Consider the following 19,277-nt stretch of genomic DNA (forward strand, 5'->3'; position numbering starts at 1 on the left):
ATTGGGCTACTTTTGGGCTAGTTTTGAGTAGCAATTGGGCGGGTTTTGTTGTGAAAACCTGGCAACCCTGGACACAGTGGTGTCACGGTTCGGTTCTGTAAGTTCGGTACGGGGGTAATTGGTTATCTCGCAATGTTGGAAATATTTCTGTTTTAAATCAAGAAGGCGAGCCAATGGATCCCGCACAAGCAAGGTGCAAATTTTGCGCAAAAGTTATGCTTTGAACGTCTCAGTCAATTCACTATGCAGAAAGTGAAAGTAAAAACGGAATGACGGAGTAATGACAGAGCTTTCGCCATCTGATGCTGCATATTCTTTCAGAGACGACGAGTGCTGATAACGTTATATAGCCTAGCTAACAGTTTTCATTTATTCCCTAAATGTTTCTCTTTTGGCCTATACATAGTGAAAAAACCTAAATAAAAAAATGTGAGAAACGTATTTCGTGTTTAACAGGTTGTTTTTGAAAGTCGGTGCTTGAAAAAGAAAGTCGGTGCTTGAAAAGCTTTTTATTTTATAAATGACTGCAGTGTTAATATAGGTCTATAATTCATTGTATAATAGACCTTTTTTAAAAAGACCTTTTTAAATTGAAGAGTAAATAGACTAATAATAATAATAATAATAATAATAATAGGCCTTATGAAAATAAGAATGTAACAGGTCTACATTAATTGGAAATGTATATGTGTTAATTGGAAATACGAATACGTGTATTGTTACACCCCTTGTCATGTATCTGGTCTGTCTTCTCATCATGAACTCTTGCACACACATTCTGGACTGCAATCCCCATAAGCCACTGCACCAATCACTGCACACAGCTGCTCCTTGTTTCCCACTGAACTGATTGCTGCACACACCTGTTTCACATTTACCCACATGCATTTAAGCCACAGACACACACACTTCCTTGCGAGGTCTTATCGTTCCGTATGGTCGTAATTCTAAGCGTTTTTCTCTGTGTTGGATTATCTGTGTATGACTCTGGACTGTGTACCCCGTTGACGATTCCTGCTACCTGCCATTGCGACCATTGCCTGTGTATCGAACTGTTTCCTGGATTTCCTACGTTGTTCCTGTTTTCCTGGTGATTATTTCTGCCTGTTGACTATTCTCAATAAATGCTGCAATTGGATCCGCACGTCTCTGACTCTCCTTGTGACAGAAGACCTCGCCGCTACAAGGATCCAGCAGCTTTATTCTCCAGCATCACAATATGGACCCGCATGAGTCTGTAAGCAAGATGGCCTCCCTTCTAGAGTCTCTTGACAAGATGACCTCCCTTCTAGACTCTGTTCGCAAAATGGCTGCCCTTCCAGAGTCTGCTCTCAAGATGGGCCCCCTTCCAGAGCCATTGCACAAGATGGCTGCTCTTCCAGAGTCTCCGCTGGAGACGCCCAGCCCTCCTGAGTCTCCGCTGGGGTCGTCCAGTTCTCCAGAGCCTCCGCTGGTTCAGCCCGTCCTTCCAGAGCCTCCGCTGGTTCAGCCCGTCCTTCCAGAGCCTCCGCTGGTTCAGCCCGGCCTTCCAGAGCCTCCGCTGGTTCAGCCCGGCCTTCCAGAGCCTCCGCTGGTTCAGCCCGGCCTTCCAGAGACTGAGATTCCTGAGATTCCTGTCTGCCCGGTTCTGGTCACGGAGCTCATGCATGGACTGTTCCCACCCACCCTCCCTGCTGCTCCAGTTCCGCCACCTCTGTCTCCTGACAGTCCCTCTGCTCACCCACATCCCACCTTCGGTGCAGAGGACTTGCCGTGGGACTGCCAGTCTCCATCGGTGTCCAGACTGAAGGACCCCTCACCATCACCTCCAGTCTCAGAGTCCTGGACTCCACCTCGGCCCTCCGACCCTGCGGCTCCACCCCGGCTCTGTGCTCCCTCGTCTCCGTTGTCGGCCGTCGGCCCACCAGCTCCTCCGGGCTCCATCGTCTCTCCGGCTCCGCCCCGGTCAGTCGTCGCCCCACCTTCGCCTCTGGACTCTACTCCTCCGGCTGCGCCTCGTCACTCCGTCCTGCCGGCTCTGTGGACCTCCTCCCTCCCGTGGGCACAGCCTCGATCCTCTGTCACTCCGGCTCCGCTGCGTACCTACGGACCTCCATCTCCGCCGGGGTCGCCAGAGCCTTGGGTTCCGCCTTGGCCCTCCGGATCCTCTGTGTCGCCCAGGACCATCGACTCTCCGGTTCCGCCTCGGGCTCCACCTCCGTCGGTCGGCCCCATGCAGGAGCCAACCCTTCCTCCATCATGGCTTCTCCCTCCGTCGGCTCCGCCTCAGTTCGGGGTTCCAGTACCCCTACATGGACCTGGCCCTCCATCCCTCCCCCTGTTCCGCCTCCGCTCCACCACCCTCCAGGTTGTATTATGTGGTTAGAGCGTCTGGAAGCCGCTCCTTGGGGAGGGGCTCTGTCATGTATCTGGTCTGTCTTCTCATCATGAACTCTTGCACACACATTCTGGACTGCAATCCCCATAAGCCACTGCACCAATCACTGCACACAGCTGCTCCTTGTTTCCCACTGAACTGATTGCTGCACACACCTGTTTCACATTTACCCACATGCATTTAAGCCACAGACACACACACTTCCTTGCGAGGTCTTGTTCCATATGGTCGTAATTCTAAGCGTTTTTCTCTGTGTTGGATTATCTGTGTATGACTCTGGACTGTGTACCCCGTTGACGATTCCTGCTACCTGCCATTGCGACCATTGCCTGTGTATCGAACTGTTTCCTGGATTTCCTACGTTGTTCCTGTTTTCCTGGTGATTATTTCTGCCTGTTGACTATTCTCAATAAATGCTGCAATTGGATCCGCACGTCTCTGACTCTCCTTGTGACACCCCTAATAAATGTGTGTGTAAATATATATATTTGGGTCAAAGATGTTAAGATGTCTACATCAAAAGAAATTTACTAAAGTGATTTTATGTCCATAGAAAGTACATTAAATTTAAGTAAAGTGTCCACTTTTAAGGTTTCAAATAAGTTTTTAGAAAATAAAATGTCAAAATTTGGTTGAAATAGTGTTAAATTGTCATTCAGTGTAACACAATATATGTAAAAAAGCAAACAACATGCCTATTCTGACTTGTACATATTAAATATATATAAAAGAATAAGGGAGCATATTAAATCTTATTGTGTTTTAAATGAGTAAAAAATTCTTACTGACAAATGGGCAAACCCTAGGATAGTGGCAAATTGTAAAAAGGTAGATTTACAACTAATTAGTAATTAGGGTGAAAGTAATTAATCTTTTAATATGTCATAAATTGATTTTTGTTGTAAATATGCCTGACAAGATTGCTCAGAAAAACAAAAATGCAATTAAATTAAACATAAAACAAAAAACAATTTAAAGCACTTTTACACTTACTGTTTTTATGCTTAAACCTTTTTCGTCTTATGTACTTTTATTATTAACAGGAAAAATACTACTGATGGGGGTGGGCCGGTGGGCTATATTGACTTAAACTGCAACCACTTTAAAATAGATTAAATCACTCATTATGCTAGCACTGCGGTGATAACTTATGCATGGGCAACCATTAGTCGGATTTAATTCAAAAATCTTGTTTAGAAATAAACTCCTCAGTTCCCCTATAAATACACACATAGTTTGGAGTAAAACAATGAGATCTGACAGAGAGTTGGCGATTTAACGCAGCAGTGACTGCTGGGACTCCACTTTAAATGAGAGCAATTATCTGCTTTGTTTGAGGTGATTGGATAAGCATATGGTTGTGCCTCCGAGCCGGTTTTTTATGCACAAGTGCTTGGAACCAAGATGTGCCGTTACTATGGAAACAGATGTAAACGTAAAACTGAATGGAATGACAGGATGGAGTGATGTGGAAGGTCAAACAGGACACACACTGGTCATGTCTTCAGTGTAATTTAGTGTAATATATTCTACTGTATATTCACACCCTGTCAGCGAAAACTGCCAGAGTGTCTTTTTATAGGTCATTATGGTACAGTTCAAGCACAGGTTAGTCCTTACTGCTGATTGGAGAACCATCTCATTGATCTACCACAATAAATCTCATCTTAAACACATTGCTGATGCCTGACATATTCCTCCCCCAACCTACATCCCGCCAAATCTAAATACCTTCTTAGGAAGAGAATGACATGTATGTAAAATGCAAAGGCACATTCTCCTCTTTGTTTTTAACTACCTGATCTAAGAGCTCGAAAGAGGTTGCATAAGGATAGAAGTTCAGATAAATATGCAGGCGCTGAATTATTTAGAGACTTCAAAACAAAAACAAGGATTTTAAACTCTCACTTTCACTTTAAACCACACAGGCAGCCAATGCAGAGAAGCTAACACAGAAGTAATAGGAGTAAATTTATGAAGACCCATTAAGAGTCTTGCCGATGCTTTTTGAACCAACTGGAGATGGGCCAAGGAAGTGGCATTCATTCATTCCACAGTACAGTGAGTTACAGTAGTCTAAATGTGAATACATGAAGTCTTGAAAAGACTTGATTTTTAGAGAGAAGACAGAGATGAAAGAAACTGAACTCACTGTCAAGCAAGACCCCTATATTTTGTGGGAAAGCCACTAGGGGGACCAAAGAATATAATTTTGGTTTTCTTATCACTGAGATTGAGAACATTTGATGACATCCACATTTTTATGTCCTTCATACAAGCCTGCAAAGGGCCAACGGTGTTGCCATTGGACTGTTCAATAAATCTGGGTGTCATCAGCATAGCAATGAAAAGAAGCAACATGTTTCCTAAAGGCAGAGCTCAAAATTACTAACTACAGACTTCTTTGTTGAAGAACACTGGACTTCTCCAGTCATTCAGTCTGCTTAAACCTGCCACCTGCCTTCTTTTTGCAGTGCAACACCCATATCTCAAAATCCAGTCAACAAACTATGTATGTAACAGAGTCAGAAATAAACTTTTCCATAATGGGCAATATTTGCCCCCTTGAATTTATTTCCAGGGGAATTTTTTACATTCATTAGGTCAATTTTTGTAATCACCATTATGAATTACTTTATTGTCAAATACTTAAATTTACCCAATTACTAACAACAATATAGACTGTTTAAATTTGTAGCCTATGTAAATTGTACATGTAAAAAAAACAGGAGCTCATAGGACTGCAATATTATGACAAAAATCATTATTATAGATTATTGCTCTATATATTGTGATAATGCTTTTTACAGTTTTTTACAGACGCTAGGACACATTTCTCAATACTTAGGTCACTTTTGCAAAACTCTTGACACAGTGAGCACAACAGAAGTCTATGTGGGCTAAACTGAGGATCAACGATCATTGTTTTGGCACAAAATGCATTCAATGACTACATCTCTCAAATTTCATGAATTCTTTTCTCACTCAGACTCAACAACTGCCAAAAATCTTTGTACGTACAGGACATTTTGCACGTGCTTACATACTGTTTTCAAAACTGTTAAACTTATGTTCAAAACAATAACATAATGCAAAACTGAATAAGACAGCAAAATTCAACAGCGATATTTTATTGAAACATATTTCAAATCTAAAAATGCAGTAGATTAGCATTACTATTGTATCTGTATCAGTGGATGGTGTGTATACAAATTCTTGTATTTTGGAATTACTTAGTGCAAAAAAATAAAAATAAATAAACAACATAAAATACTGACGAATTCTGCATCATGTCTGATTCATTCCAGTAGCATATATTGCAGTTATAAACAATATATATTGCAATTATAAACAGAGATGTGTCCTTGTTTTACACAAGAAAACACTGTGTAATGCTACTTGTTGTTAGTGTTTTTTTAGGTCATTGTTTTGTGGGTGACAAAGTGTGTTTGTCGGCTGTCAACCTTTGCTAGTGTTCTGGAAGAATGAGTTTATTTGAGACCTGAATAAAGTGTTTTGGTAGTTGTAGTGCATTTTGAATATGAAATGAACTGCTTTGCCAAGCTGAAAGTCGGTTAGGAGAATTGTGTGAAGAGTTTTGCAAAAGTGACCTAAGTATTGAGAAATGTGTCCTAGCGTCTGTAAAAAACTGTGATTGTGATACATTGTTCATAACGTTCGACTAGTCTAGCACACTTTATGCAAAAACTCCCATTATAATCACTGAATCTACTAAATTAATTGTGTAGCTATTTACATATCTGCACTGTTTTGTTTATGATGAGTGAATTCAGGAGCGTGCGCAATCAACACAGTTCAGCGCTGACTAATCTAAGCATCTCTGATTGGCGCATTTTCAGCGCTGACTAATCTAAGCACCTCTGATCTAAGCACCTCAGCATTTTTGTTCATTTCGGTAACATTTTTGCTACAAGCCCTCATTAATTTCCGACACTGGTATATGTGACCCTGGACCACAAAACCAGTCTTAAGTCGCTGGGGTATATTTGTAGTAATAGCCAAAAATACATTGCATGGGTCAAAATTTTTGATTTTTCTTTTATGCCAAAAATCATTAAGAAATTAAGTAAAGTTCATGTTCCATGAAGATTTTTTGAAAATTCCTACTGTAAACATATCAAAATGTAATTTTTGATTTGTAATATGCATTGTTAAGAACCTAATTTGGACAACTTTAAAGGTGATTTTCTCAGTCTTTTTGATTTTTTAGCATCCTCAGATTTCTGATTTCAAATAGATGTATCTCAGCCAAATATTGTCCTATCCTAACAAAACATACATCAATAGAAAGCTTATTTATTGATATATGATGTATCTATGACTGGTTTTGTGGTCCAGGGTCACATATAGCAAAGTCCTTGCCTTCATTTTTCTTCTATTTCAATAATCTGTTACACTCAGATATACAGAAGACAAGATCTGTTGCTTCAAACTTTGGCAACTTTCACAGCTGCTTTAAATGAGGAAAGTAGAAGAGAACATTTTGTCTTTTGATATTTTTATGTGCAGTTTTCTTTACCCTTTCTTTATATGCACGCAGCTGAGCAAATGCATAACTAACTGTATGACTGAAAACTGAAAACTCAGTTTAAAAACTGAAACCGAAAAAGACACCTGATATTGGTTTTCTCTCCAGTCCTGCTATTGTCCCCATCCTCCAGTTCTATTGAGGCTGACGTCCTAACACAAAGGAGCTTCATTCAGCTCAAAAGCTTTTACCTTGTTATCTTCTAGTTCCCAACAAAGCTCCTCATTTCACACTGATAATGATCATTAACTCTGTTTTCAATACTGCAGAAAGAGAGAGAGAGAGCTTTCCTCAGTGATAAAACACAGGTCAGCTGTTCTATGGCTTTTTCTTCCTTTCTTTTTCTGTAGCTTATTGGCATGACAAATAACTGCATTTGCAGCTGCATACAAAGATAGAAAAGGAGCAAACCAAAGTATATAAATGCTCCTGTCTCTAGGCAGAGACAAACTGCCAAATCAAATGCTCTGTCATGGGGTCACAGGCTAGCAGACCTGAAGATACTAAAAAAAGATCTCCCTCACATCCTGCATGGATCCATTTACACCTCTCAAACACATAAACAACACACATGGTTGTTTTCCATTGACTTCTCATGTTTTTATAGCAAGCCGATTGTATTTTATATCCTCTGACTCTCACAGAAACCTTTCTACATTTTTATTTTGTCAGTAAGGCATTTTTGGAATGTTTATTAAGTTTACATTCCATGCTAGACTAAATTTCCTAACAAAAGTATATACACCATATCTAGTTTTGTGTCAAGAGAGCTGTACATTTTGTGCAAAGAGAAGTCTACTGTGTTTAAACCTCTATGAGGTCTTTATATATCATCTAACATTAACCACATAATCAGCAAAATGAACTCTGGACTGAATTTAGGCACTCTAGAAAAGAGACGACTTCCGAAATTCCAAGAAAAAGACGTTTATAAAATGAAAGCCATTTCCTCTCAATACAAACCAGCAAATATTATACCAAATAATTCAGAATCTCCTTCAGGCATGTAAACATTGAGAATGTATTCCAGCTATATAAAAAAAATTAAAATAAGCACACACAGTACCTCTGTCTGATCGACGTGACCTTTTCTTCTTAATCCACTGATGTATTTCAGTACGGTGTGTGTGTGTGTGTGTGTGTGTGTTTTAGAGAGAGTTTCCTTTTGCACCCTCTCTTACTCTCCGCCTCTTATCTCTCTTTTAATTAATCTATCTTTCACTCCCTCACCTCTCCTTCTTTTTAAGTTCATTACTCCTCTCTCTCTTGCTCGATAAAGTCATCGGCTGACTGCTAATTATTCCACACTCCCCGGGCAATGCATACAAACACAGCAATGCATGCACATGTGCAATTATATCTCTGATAAAAAGAGTTTCCCTTCATATCTGGTTTAACACTGAAGACACTGAATATTTGTTCATCTGTTCATTAAAACCTCAGCACCTCCGGTGAGCAAGACACAGTCATCTATGTATGACACACACTAGCGTCACCAGAAAGGTTTTCTTGACGTGATGACCTTTGACTTCAGATGACGTGGTTTCTATAAAGATCAGAGGCCCACCTGTCTCCTAACACCTGGTCTAACACTCACCTTCATGGCTTCAAATGTCAGAAACTTATTACAAAGTAAGCAGAATGAACACTCTATTTCTAGCAACGTCCCCTCATTTCTTCCACTGAATAAAAAAAAAGGTAAATATGACTTTTTAATCTAACAATTCAGAGTTTTTTTTTCTCAGAATTGCGTGACCAAAACGTTATAAAGTCAGAATTGCAAGATAGTCAGAATTGCAGGATATTAACTCACAATTGCAAGTTATACAGCCAAAATTGTGAGATGTAAACTCGCAATTCTGACTTTTTTCATCAGATTTGTGTGATTTAAACTTGCAATTGTGAGTTATAAAGTCAGAATTGTGAGATATAAAGTTAGAACTACGAGATGTAAATTCGCAATTGTGAGTTATAAAGTCAGAATTGTAGTATATAAACACAATTGCGAGATGTACAGCCAAAATTGTGAGATATAAACTCAAAATTCTGTGAAAAAGTCATAATTGTGAGACAAACTTATTAAGGTTTGTGAGATATACATTCTTTGATTTTTTTTCTCAGAATTGCATGACACAACTAGCAATTGCAAGTTATAAAGTCAGAATTATAGTATATAAACAATTGTGAGTTATACAGCCAAAATTGCGAGATATAAACTCGCAATTCTTTTTTCATCAGAATTGTGTGTTTAACTTGCAATTGTGAGTTATAAAGTCAGAATTGTGAGATATAAACTCAAATTTATGTAAAAAAAAAATCATAATTGCGAGACATAAACTTATTCAGGTTTGTGAGATATACATTCTCTGATTTTTTTCCTCAACATTGCTTGACACAACTAGCAATTGCAAGTTATAAAATCAGAATTATAGTATAGAAACTCACAATTATGACTTTTTTCACAGAATTTTGAGTTTATATCTTACGATTCTGACTTTATAACTCACAATTGCAAATTTATATCACACAGTTCTAAGGAAAAAAGTCAGAATTGTAAATTTATATTTCACAAATATTTGACTGCATAACTGTCACAGTTGTAGCAGGTTGATGAGTGGAGGATGGACAGGCAGGAATCAGAGTTAAATAAACACTGCTATTTATTGTAAAGTAAACCAAAAACAAAGAACATAGAGCAAAACTGACAGAAGTAACAATACATCGACGGACACTGGGGAGTGATTAGACAGAGACTTAAATACACAGAAACGGGGCGTGGTAACAAACAAGATAACGAGATGACGAGGGGAAAATACAAATATGGGCATAGACTAAACCAACTCAGACTAAACACTAGGGGGAGACAAGGACTAAACCATATGAATGAGAAACAAGGGGGGAAAAACACTGGGAAAAACAAGACAAACTAGACAAGAATCCTGACAATAACTCACAATTGCGAGTTTATTGCGAGAGAAAAAAAGTCAGAATTGCGAGTTTATTTCTTGCGATTTTTGCTGTATAACTCGCAATTCTGACTTTTTTTCTCCACATTGTGATATAAACTCGCAACTGCAAGTTATAAAGTCAGAATTGCAGGATATAAACTCGCAATTGTGAGTTATGCAGTCAAAATTGTGAAATATAAATTTACAATTCTGACTTTTTTCCTTAGAACTGTGTGATATAAACTTTCAATTGTGAGTTATAAAGTCAGAATCGTAAGATATAAACTCAAAATTCTGTGAAAAAAGTCATAATTGCGAGACATAAACTTATTCAGGTTTGTGAGATATATGAGATAAATTCTCTGAATTTTTTTCTCAGAATTGCATGACATAACTAACAATTGCAAGTTATAAAGTCAGAAATGCAGGATATAAACTCACAATTGCGAGTTATAAAGCCAAAATTGGGAGATATAAAATGGCAATTATGACTTTTTTCCTCCGAATTGTGATATAAACTTGTAACTGCGAGTTATAAAGTTAGAATTGCGGATATAAACTCGCTATTGCGCGTTATGCAGCCAAAATTGCGAGATATAAACTTTAAATTTTGACTTTTTTCCTCAGAATGGTGTGATGTATACTTGCAATTGTGAGTTATAAAGTTAGAATTGCGGATATAAACTCGCTATTGCGCGTTATGCAGCCAAAATTGCGAGATATAAACTTTAAATTTTGACTTTTTTCCTCAGAATGGTGTGATGTATACTTGCAATTGTGAGTTATAAAGTCAGAAATGTGAGATACAAGCATGCAATTCTCAGAAAAAAAGATTATATCCATAACAGTTTATATCTCACAATTGTGAGATATGCAGACAAAATTGTGATATAAATTTGCAATTCTGACTTTTTTCCTCAGAACTGTGTGATATAAACTTGCAATTGTGAGTTATAAAGTCAGAATTATACGATATAAACTAGCAATTCTGTGAAAAAAAGTCATAAATGCGAGACATAAACTTATTCAGGTTTGTGAGATATATATTCTCAGAATTTTTTTCTCAGAATTGCAATTGCAAGTTATAAAGTCAGAATTGCAGGATATAAACACAATTGTGAGTTATACAGCCAAAATTGTGAGATATAAACTCGCAATTCTGACTTTTTCCCTCCGAATTGTGATATAAACTCGCAACTGCGAGTTACAAAGTCAGAATTGCGGGATATAAACTCGCAATTGTGAGTTATGCAGCCGAAATTGCGAGATATGAACTTGCAATTCTGACTTTTTTCCTCAGAATTGTGTGATATAAACTTGCAATTGTGAGTTATAAAGACAGAAATGTGAGATACAAACATGCAATTCTCAGAAAAAAGATTATATCCATAAAAAGTTTATATCTCGCAATTGTGAGATATATATTGTCAGAATTTTTTTCTCAGAATTACGTGACACAAACTAGTAATTGCAAGTTATAAAGTCAGAATTGTGAAATATAAACTTGCAACTGTGAGTTAAAAAGTCAGACTTGCAAGATATAAAGAAATGTGGGATATAAACTTGCAATTGCAAGTTATACAGCCAAAATTGTGAAATACAAACACGCAATTCTGACTTTTATCCTCAAAATTGTGAGATATAAACTCGCAATTCTGTGAAAAAAGTCATAATTGTGAGACATACACTTATTTAGGTTTGTGAGAGATATATTCTCTGAATTTGAGATATGAACTCGCCATTCCGACTTTTTTCCTCAGATTTGTGATATAAAGAGATGTGAGCTACAAACATGCAATTCTCAGAAAAATGATTATATCCATAAAAGGTTTATATCTCTGACTTTATATCTAGCAATTCTGACTTTATAACTCACAATGAGTTTATATCTTACAATTCTGAGAAAAAAACATCAGTATCCGAGAAACAAACTCGCAATTATGAGACAAAAAGCTGCAATTCAATGTTTTTTTCAGTGGCAGAAATTGACTTCTTTACAGCAAATCAACATATTTAGAATGATTTCTAAAGGACCAAGTGACACTGACTAGACTTGAGTAAATAGCTGCTGAAAATTCAGCTTTACAATTGCAGGAAAAAATTACATATAAAATATATTAGAATTGAAAACAGTAATACTTTTTTAGTAATAATTACTAAAAACAATATTACTGTTTTTACTCTATTTTGGATCAAATAAATGCAGTCTGGGTGAGTATAAGAGACTTGTTTCAAATGTATTTTTTTAATTACTAACCACAAACTTTTGAACAGAAACATTAACATTACAGTAACATTAGTATTTTCACTGGTGGTCTTAGACTTTTGGACCCCATTGTACGTATAAATGATTATGTAAGGATCGGTGATCCAGAACAGCTTTCAGTTTGTACATTAACTACTTTCTTACTGCCATTCTTATTTGAAAAGAGCCTGATTGCTGCACAAAAAAGCATTTGCACTCATGACACACAATACTCTTTGTAGTGTAAACAGGAAGTATACAAACAATGCATTTAAATTGGAAAAGATGCCATCAGCTATAGGAAAACGAACTCGGTGGCAAAGCAGAAAGGGAGAGAGAACAACTATAGTGATTTACTGTGTTTGTGTGTGTGACAACCGACAGAAAGGAGGTGATAGCATCAAGTGTCAACATTCTTAGTGTGCACATTGCACATTGTTTCTCCATACACGCACAGAAACACTTAGCTTTTTTCTCATTTCCACACTTTCCTTCCCCTCTTTAGCAATGCTGTTTGGTCTTAGAGTGGAAGACTGAGTCACATCATCAACGATTCAAACCCTTTCTTGTTATTTCCCTCTCTGCATACATAAACAGCACCAAAAAGTCATTGAAAACTTTAAAGCGAACAACAACTCTGCAAGAAACATTAAACAAATGGTTCAGATGCCTTTCGAATGATAAAGCAAACACAAATCTTGAAATAGATGCTATCTGGTTTCTAACAACACTGTGAGTCAACATGTTTTATCACTAGTATGTGTGAGTATGTGTTTGTTTGCACCCAAGTAAAGGCGAATGTTAGCTTTCTAGGTAAAGGTATGTCAAATTAATAAATCAATGGTAGAGAGAGAGAGAGAGAAAATAAGCAATCACAACTTATTCAAGTATAAAATAGCCAATAGATGGAAAAACAAACCCTGCTGTTCCAGATCCAGATGACAGATACTCTTCTGACAAAGTGAATATCATGTGACCTTCTCTCTTGTACGCTCACCACAGGTGAATAACACACGACCGAAACGTATTTCAGTTCTCATAGTCTGACTTTTAATGCCCGCCCCTCTCCCTCTCTCCCCCTTTCACTCCCTCTCTCTCGGACAGCCTTAGCCCTCTTGAGTCCAGTGAATATGTGTAATGAAAACCATGTGTTTGCCAGCATTACAGTGTGTTTGTATCAGGCGTAGAACAAACAAACAAAGCCATTTTTGGAGAGCATGCAACATGCATCTCAAAATAGGCAGTATGGACAAATTTAAAAATCACCAGAACCTCTATCTGACCTTGATCACGTCAGCCACTACAGCATGAAACATCAGCATGACGTCTTATATCTCAAAAGGCGAATGTATTACTCATGTCATGACCCCTTTCTATTTCAGTTTGTTATTCACACAAAGTTATTATTAGAGCAACTTTAAGGGATAGTTCTCTCAAAAATGAAAATTACCCCATGATTTACTCACTCTCAAGCCATCCTAGGTGTATATGACTTTCTACTTCCAGAAGAATACAATCAGAATTATATTTAAAAAAAATATATCCTGGCTTTTCCAGGCTTTATAATGGCAGTGAATTGGTGTTGATGTTTTTAAGGTTTCAGACTTTTTTTTCTCATAATTGCATGACACAAATGTAATAAAGTCAGAATTGCAAGATATATCGTCAGAATTGTGGGATATAAACTCACAATTGCGAGTAATACAGGCAAAATTGCAAGATATAAACTCACAATTCTGATTTTTCCTCAGAATTGTGTGATATAAACTTGCAATTGTGAGTAATAAAGTCAGAATTGTAATATATAAACTCACAATTGCGAGTTATACAGCCAAAATTGTGAGATATAAACTCACAATTCTGACTTTTTCATTTGAATTGTGTGATTTAAACTTGCAATTGTGAGTTATAAAGTCAGAATTGCGGGATACAAACTCACAATTGCGAGTTATACAGCCCAAATTGTGAGATATAAACTCACAATTCTGACTTTTTTTATTAGAATTGTGTGATTTAAACTCGCAATTGCGAGTTATACAGCCAAAATTGTGAGATATAAACTCACAATTCTGACTTTTTTCATTAGAATTGTGTGATTTAAACTTGCAATTGTGAGTTATAAAGTCAGAATTGCGGGATATAAACTCACAATTGCGAGTTATACAGGCAAAATTGCGAGATATAAACTCACAATTCAGATTTTTCCTCAGAATTGTGTGATATAAACTTGCAATTATGAGTTATAAAGGCAGAATTGTAAGATATACTCACCCTCAAGCTATCCTAGGTGTATATGACTTTCTAATTTAAAAAGAAAACAGCTATTCCAAGCTTTATAATAGCAGTGAATGGGTGTTGAGGTTTTGAAGCAAAATAAAGTGCATCTATCCGTCATAAAAAGTGCTCCACATGGCTCCGGAGGGAATAATAGGGCCTTCAGAAGTGAATAGATTTGTTTGTGCAAGAAAAATACCCATATTTAAAATTTTAGAAACCATAATCTCTAGCTTTTCATAAAGAAAAATGTCGGAGGATTTCGATATAAGCCAAGAGGAGACTGGTTTTCCTTTGCTGTAAACAAAACCACGTTCTCACGAGACTGGCATATTCTTACCGGAGCTCACGCTATGTCTACGTCCTACGTCATCCACTGGAACAACACTTTCTAGTGAACGCGTGTACAACAGCTAAAGTTTTAAATATGGATTTTTTCTTTTTTCTTACACTAATGCATCAATTCACTGCAGAAGAACTTAATTAGTCCCCATAGCCATGTGAAGTACTTTTTATGACAGATGGATGCACTTTATTAGGCTTCAAAATCTCAACAGCCATTCACTGCCATTTTAAAAGCTTTGAAGCTTGGAAAGACATTTTTTTAATATAACTCCAATTGTATTTATCTGAAAGCGGAAAGTCACATACACCTAGGATGGCTTGAGGGTGAATAAATCATAGGGTCATTTTCATTTTTGGGTGAACTATCCCTTTAAATACTCTGCAACCATGAGGGGAGCAAAACATTTTTTGAGTAAAATCTCTTTTTAAAACACTGCAATAAGAACACACTTACCTTATGCACTGTAATGTCCAGATCTTTACAGAAAGTGGCAACTTTCTCATTTGCTGCATATCCAGTCTGCTGTGCAAACTGATACCTGTAACAGACATATACGTTATGACTGAGAATAAGCAAAACACCACTCTATGTAAAAAATTCACAGCCTGTATATAAACACACGCAGGTAACCATTCAGATCTCACCTGTTGAGCAAAGACACAAGTCCATTGGATGCTGTAACCACGTCCACCACTGCCTGCAGCACCTGTTGTGACAGTTTGGTGGCGTTTTGTCCGTCACTGGTATTGACGCGCCATCTGCCCTGTATGCTCATCTGCAGAGTATGAGCTACTGCACGCAGTTTCTCTGTCAAACTGCGCAGATTGTCACCCCCAACACTGTATGTCTGCGCAGACACAAGAAAGAATATGTTAGGTGCCATTCACAATGGTGTTCAGAATGGTTTTTCCATTTAAAGGGAAATTTAAAAAAAAAAAACTGCAAGGTACAGAGATGTGTTTTTAAAAGTTAATCTACTTTTCATTTTACAAGGTCACACCCATCTAATGTTTACACAGAAAAAGAACAGACCCTATTCACAGACTGTGATGATGCATTTCCATAGTTCATTTCCAACATTGGAAATCTAGCAAAGTTTTTTAATATTGTTATTTTTAAAAATTCCATGTACACTAAAAGAAGAAATCTGTTCTCCTCACAAAGCCTGCATTTTTTTTTATCCAAAAACAGCAGTGACAGCAAAAACAGTAAAATTTAAAGCTGTGTTCTATTTAAATACATTTAAGAATTTGAATTATTTCTGCGATTTCAAAGCTGAATTTTTAGCATCATTACTCCAGTCTTCAGTGTCACATGTTTCTTCAGAAATCATTCAAATACACTTATTTTGTGCACAAGATACCGTTTTTTTTATTATCAATGTTAAATACATTTTTTAGGTGTTGTTGTTGAAACACTACCAGTCAAAAGTTTTTGAACAATAAGATTTTTTAAAGTTTTTTGGAGAAATCTCTCATCAAGCCTGCATTCATTTGATCCAATGTACAGCAAAAAAATTTAAATCCTAGGTAAATTATTATGATAATAATATCGATAATTACCCCACCTCCCTCTCCACCCCCCCAAAAAAATATTATACTGACTCCAAGCTTTATGGTATAATAATACAAAAGCTTTGCATTATAAATTAAAGCTGATCTTTTGATCGTTCTATTCATCAAAGAATCGTGAAAAAAATGTACTCAAATGTTTTAAATAATAATATTAATAAAAAATGTGTCTTGAACAGCAAATCAGCATATTAGAATGAATTCTGAAGGATCATGTGACGCTGAAGACTGCAGAAATGATGCTGAAAATTTAGGTTTGATCATAGGAATAAAAAACTTTTGATTGGTAGTAGACTATACTTTCTTAATGCTACCTAGCATTAAATTACAGAAATCATCTCTTTCCCTCTTCTGATCAACATAATCAATCTCTCAATATTTTTTTCATCTTTTGAAAAATCACAGAAATGCTATTGTGGATTTTTTCCACTGCTGTTGCTAAAAATGTGAACTCAAAAATGACATTTGTTTTAGTTTCCGTACACCACTATGAAAGTTTACCTAACTATAATGACTTCTGTGATAGAATGTACAATATTTATGCCTATTTTTTTCCACTTAATATGTACCTTTAATCCTACTCTGAAAGATTTGGCATGTTTCCTTGTCCTATCCTACAAACACACTCTCAACCTCAGCATAACTAATGTCCACATATGCCTCCAAGTCCTGATTGACCTTAGCTCCATGCCTTGTAAATTTCAGGTTTCCTAAATTAATAAAAAAATTATTATTCCTCCTGCAAAGCAGGAGCGGTTAAGCCTGAATGTGCTGTTACAACACACACAGGGAGTCCTGGCACCAACAGGTCAACATTAATCCTCCCAGCGGGCAAAACATTTACAGCACATGAAGCACATCCACTGTCAGCTCGGGGGAAGCCTCAGTGTACGAGCCAACAATCAACACATTTATGATCTGAAAATGAAGTGAAACGACTGTACTATTTATCTCTTGAAACTGCACGCAATGTATGCTATAAATCCATGATAATACACAGCTGAGATGACTCAAGACAAACATGAAAGTGGAAACTGTTTCAAAAAATAGGCCAGACACTTATGGAAGAATGTTCCCTGAGATTTGTTAGTGTTGCAGGCCTCTGAGAATACAGCTAAAGTCAGCAGGGTGAGCAACTCTCTCAGATGTAATGAATTTCACAGACAGAGAGAAAGAGAGATGGAATACAAAGCAGTTCAGTCACAGACTGATGCTATAATGCTTTAAATAATGATAGTGACAGATTTAAGTCCTACAGCATTTTCACCTCTAGAACAGAGGGTCTAATACGGGTAGCAGACAGGCATATAAAAAACACTAATGCTAACAAACACTCATACAGAAATACTTAATATTAGATTATGAAATAACAAAAGGATTATTACGAATACAAATACACCCTGTATTCACAAATCACACACTCAAATACAACTTTATCCTCTTTATAACCCCATTCAAATCTGTTGTTCCAAATAGAAGCTATTAATAAACAGACTAAATTTAGTGTTAAACACACCCCTTGGTATCATTTGGATTTATTTATTCTACTGGGAGCATTTTTAGATGTTGTGACCTCACAAAGATTAATGCACACACACATACAATGGTCTTACCAAAGCACAGAGTTTTTCCACAGCTTCCAAAATAAGCTCCTGATGTCCGATTTTATGCACTCCGAGTTTCTCCAGTCTGGAAGATGAAAGATGAAGCAGATCTGAGCCAGAGAGATGCCATTCGGAGAACGAGTACTGCTGTAGAGGAGCATCCAGACCTGACAAACACACACAGAGAAATATTACAACATCAAATATAAGTAATAAAAACATTTAGTTCATGAATAGTGAATAGTAACAGATGATAAGAATGTAAAATATAAATATTATTACAATAAATATTACTATAATAATATAAATATTATTATATATACACTACCATTGAAAGTGTGGGATCATTATGAGCATTCAAGTCATCAAAAACAAAAGACTTTTATATAATTGCAAAAGTTTTCCTTTGAACATTTTATTTCATTCATTTCATTTTCTAAAAATATGTTTTCAACATTGATAATAATGAGAAATACAGTCAAAGCAAAAATTATTCAGACACCAGATATCATTTTTGATATTGTTTTACTAGTGGGTGAAGGACACTATAGTTCATTTATGTAAGTGAGGATAGCAAAATAAAGTAAACTGTGACATCTTATATCCAAAACATCTTCATACAGTGGACTACCAGTAAAACGAATACAAAAATGGGACCAAAAAGTATTATTCAGACACTTTGACCTGACCATATTTTGCTAAAGTGTTTTTCCTTTAATTTCTAATGCAACTTTTTTACACCACAGACTGAACAAAATTAAGCTTTGCTTGGTAATTGGTCAACAAAGTATTGATAGTTGTGTAAATATTGTCATACTAACAGTTGTCAGAATTTTTGATTGATTGTAATTCATTACATACCTTTCTATCAGATCTGACATTATTAAGATGAATTTGTTCTGATACAGTTTAACTCTTGAGTTCTTGTCATATTTTATTAGCATTTTCTAAAAATGGTAAGCAATAAACTGTGATAATGTGAGAAATGTTGAAGGTGTCTAATTAAATTTTGGTTTGACTGTAGATCTTAAACACCAAATCAGCATATTATGATTTCTGAAGGATCATGTTGACACTGAAGACTGGGGTAATGGCTACTGAAAATTCAGCTTTGCCATCACAAGAATAAAGTACATTTCAAAATACAGTGGTGTGAAAAAGTGTTGGCCCCCTTAATGATTTTTTGGCATGTTTGTCACACTTTAATGTTTCAGATCATCAAACTAATTTAAATATTACTCAAAGATAACACAAGTAAACATAACATGCAGTTTTTAAATGAAGGGTTTTTTTATGAAGGGAAAAAAAACCCAAACCCACATGGCCCTGTGTGAAAAAGTGTTCCCCCCCTGTTAAAAACATA

General features: G+C 36.6%; 1 protein-coding gene across 3 annotated transcripts in view; it reads right to left on the reverse strand.

Annotated features, from left to right (window-relative positions):
• Positions 1 to 19,277, reverse strand: part of cnksr1 (connector enhancer of kinase suppressor of Ras 1) — a 57,286-nt gene that overhangs the window by 32,582 nt on the left and 5,427 nt on the right. For all 3 annotated transcript variants that reach the window (XM_073826766.1, XM_073826767.1, XM_073826765.1), the window contains exons 2-4: positions 17,924 to 18,081; positions 15,384 to 15,586; positions 15,193 to 15,277 (exon numbers count right to left, since the gene is read on the reverse strand). In XM_073826766.1, coding sequence (XP_073682867.1) covers positions 15,193 to 15,277; positions 15,384 to 15,586; positions 17,924 to 18,081 — 446 coding nt within the window. The remainder of the gene's footprint in view (positions 1 to 15,192; positions 15,278 to 15,383; positions 15,587 to 17,923; positions 18,082 to 19,277) is intronic.

Source organism: Garra rufa, chromosome 21 (genome assembly GCF_049309525.1).
Source record: "Garra rufa chromosome 21, GarRuf1.0, whole genome shotgun sequence".
Classification (NCBI taxonomy): Eukaryota; Metazoa; Chordata; class Actinopteri; order Cypriniformes; family Cyprinidae; genus Garra; species Garra rufa.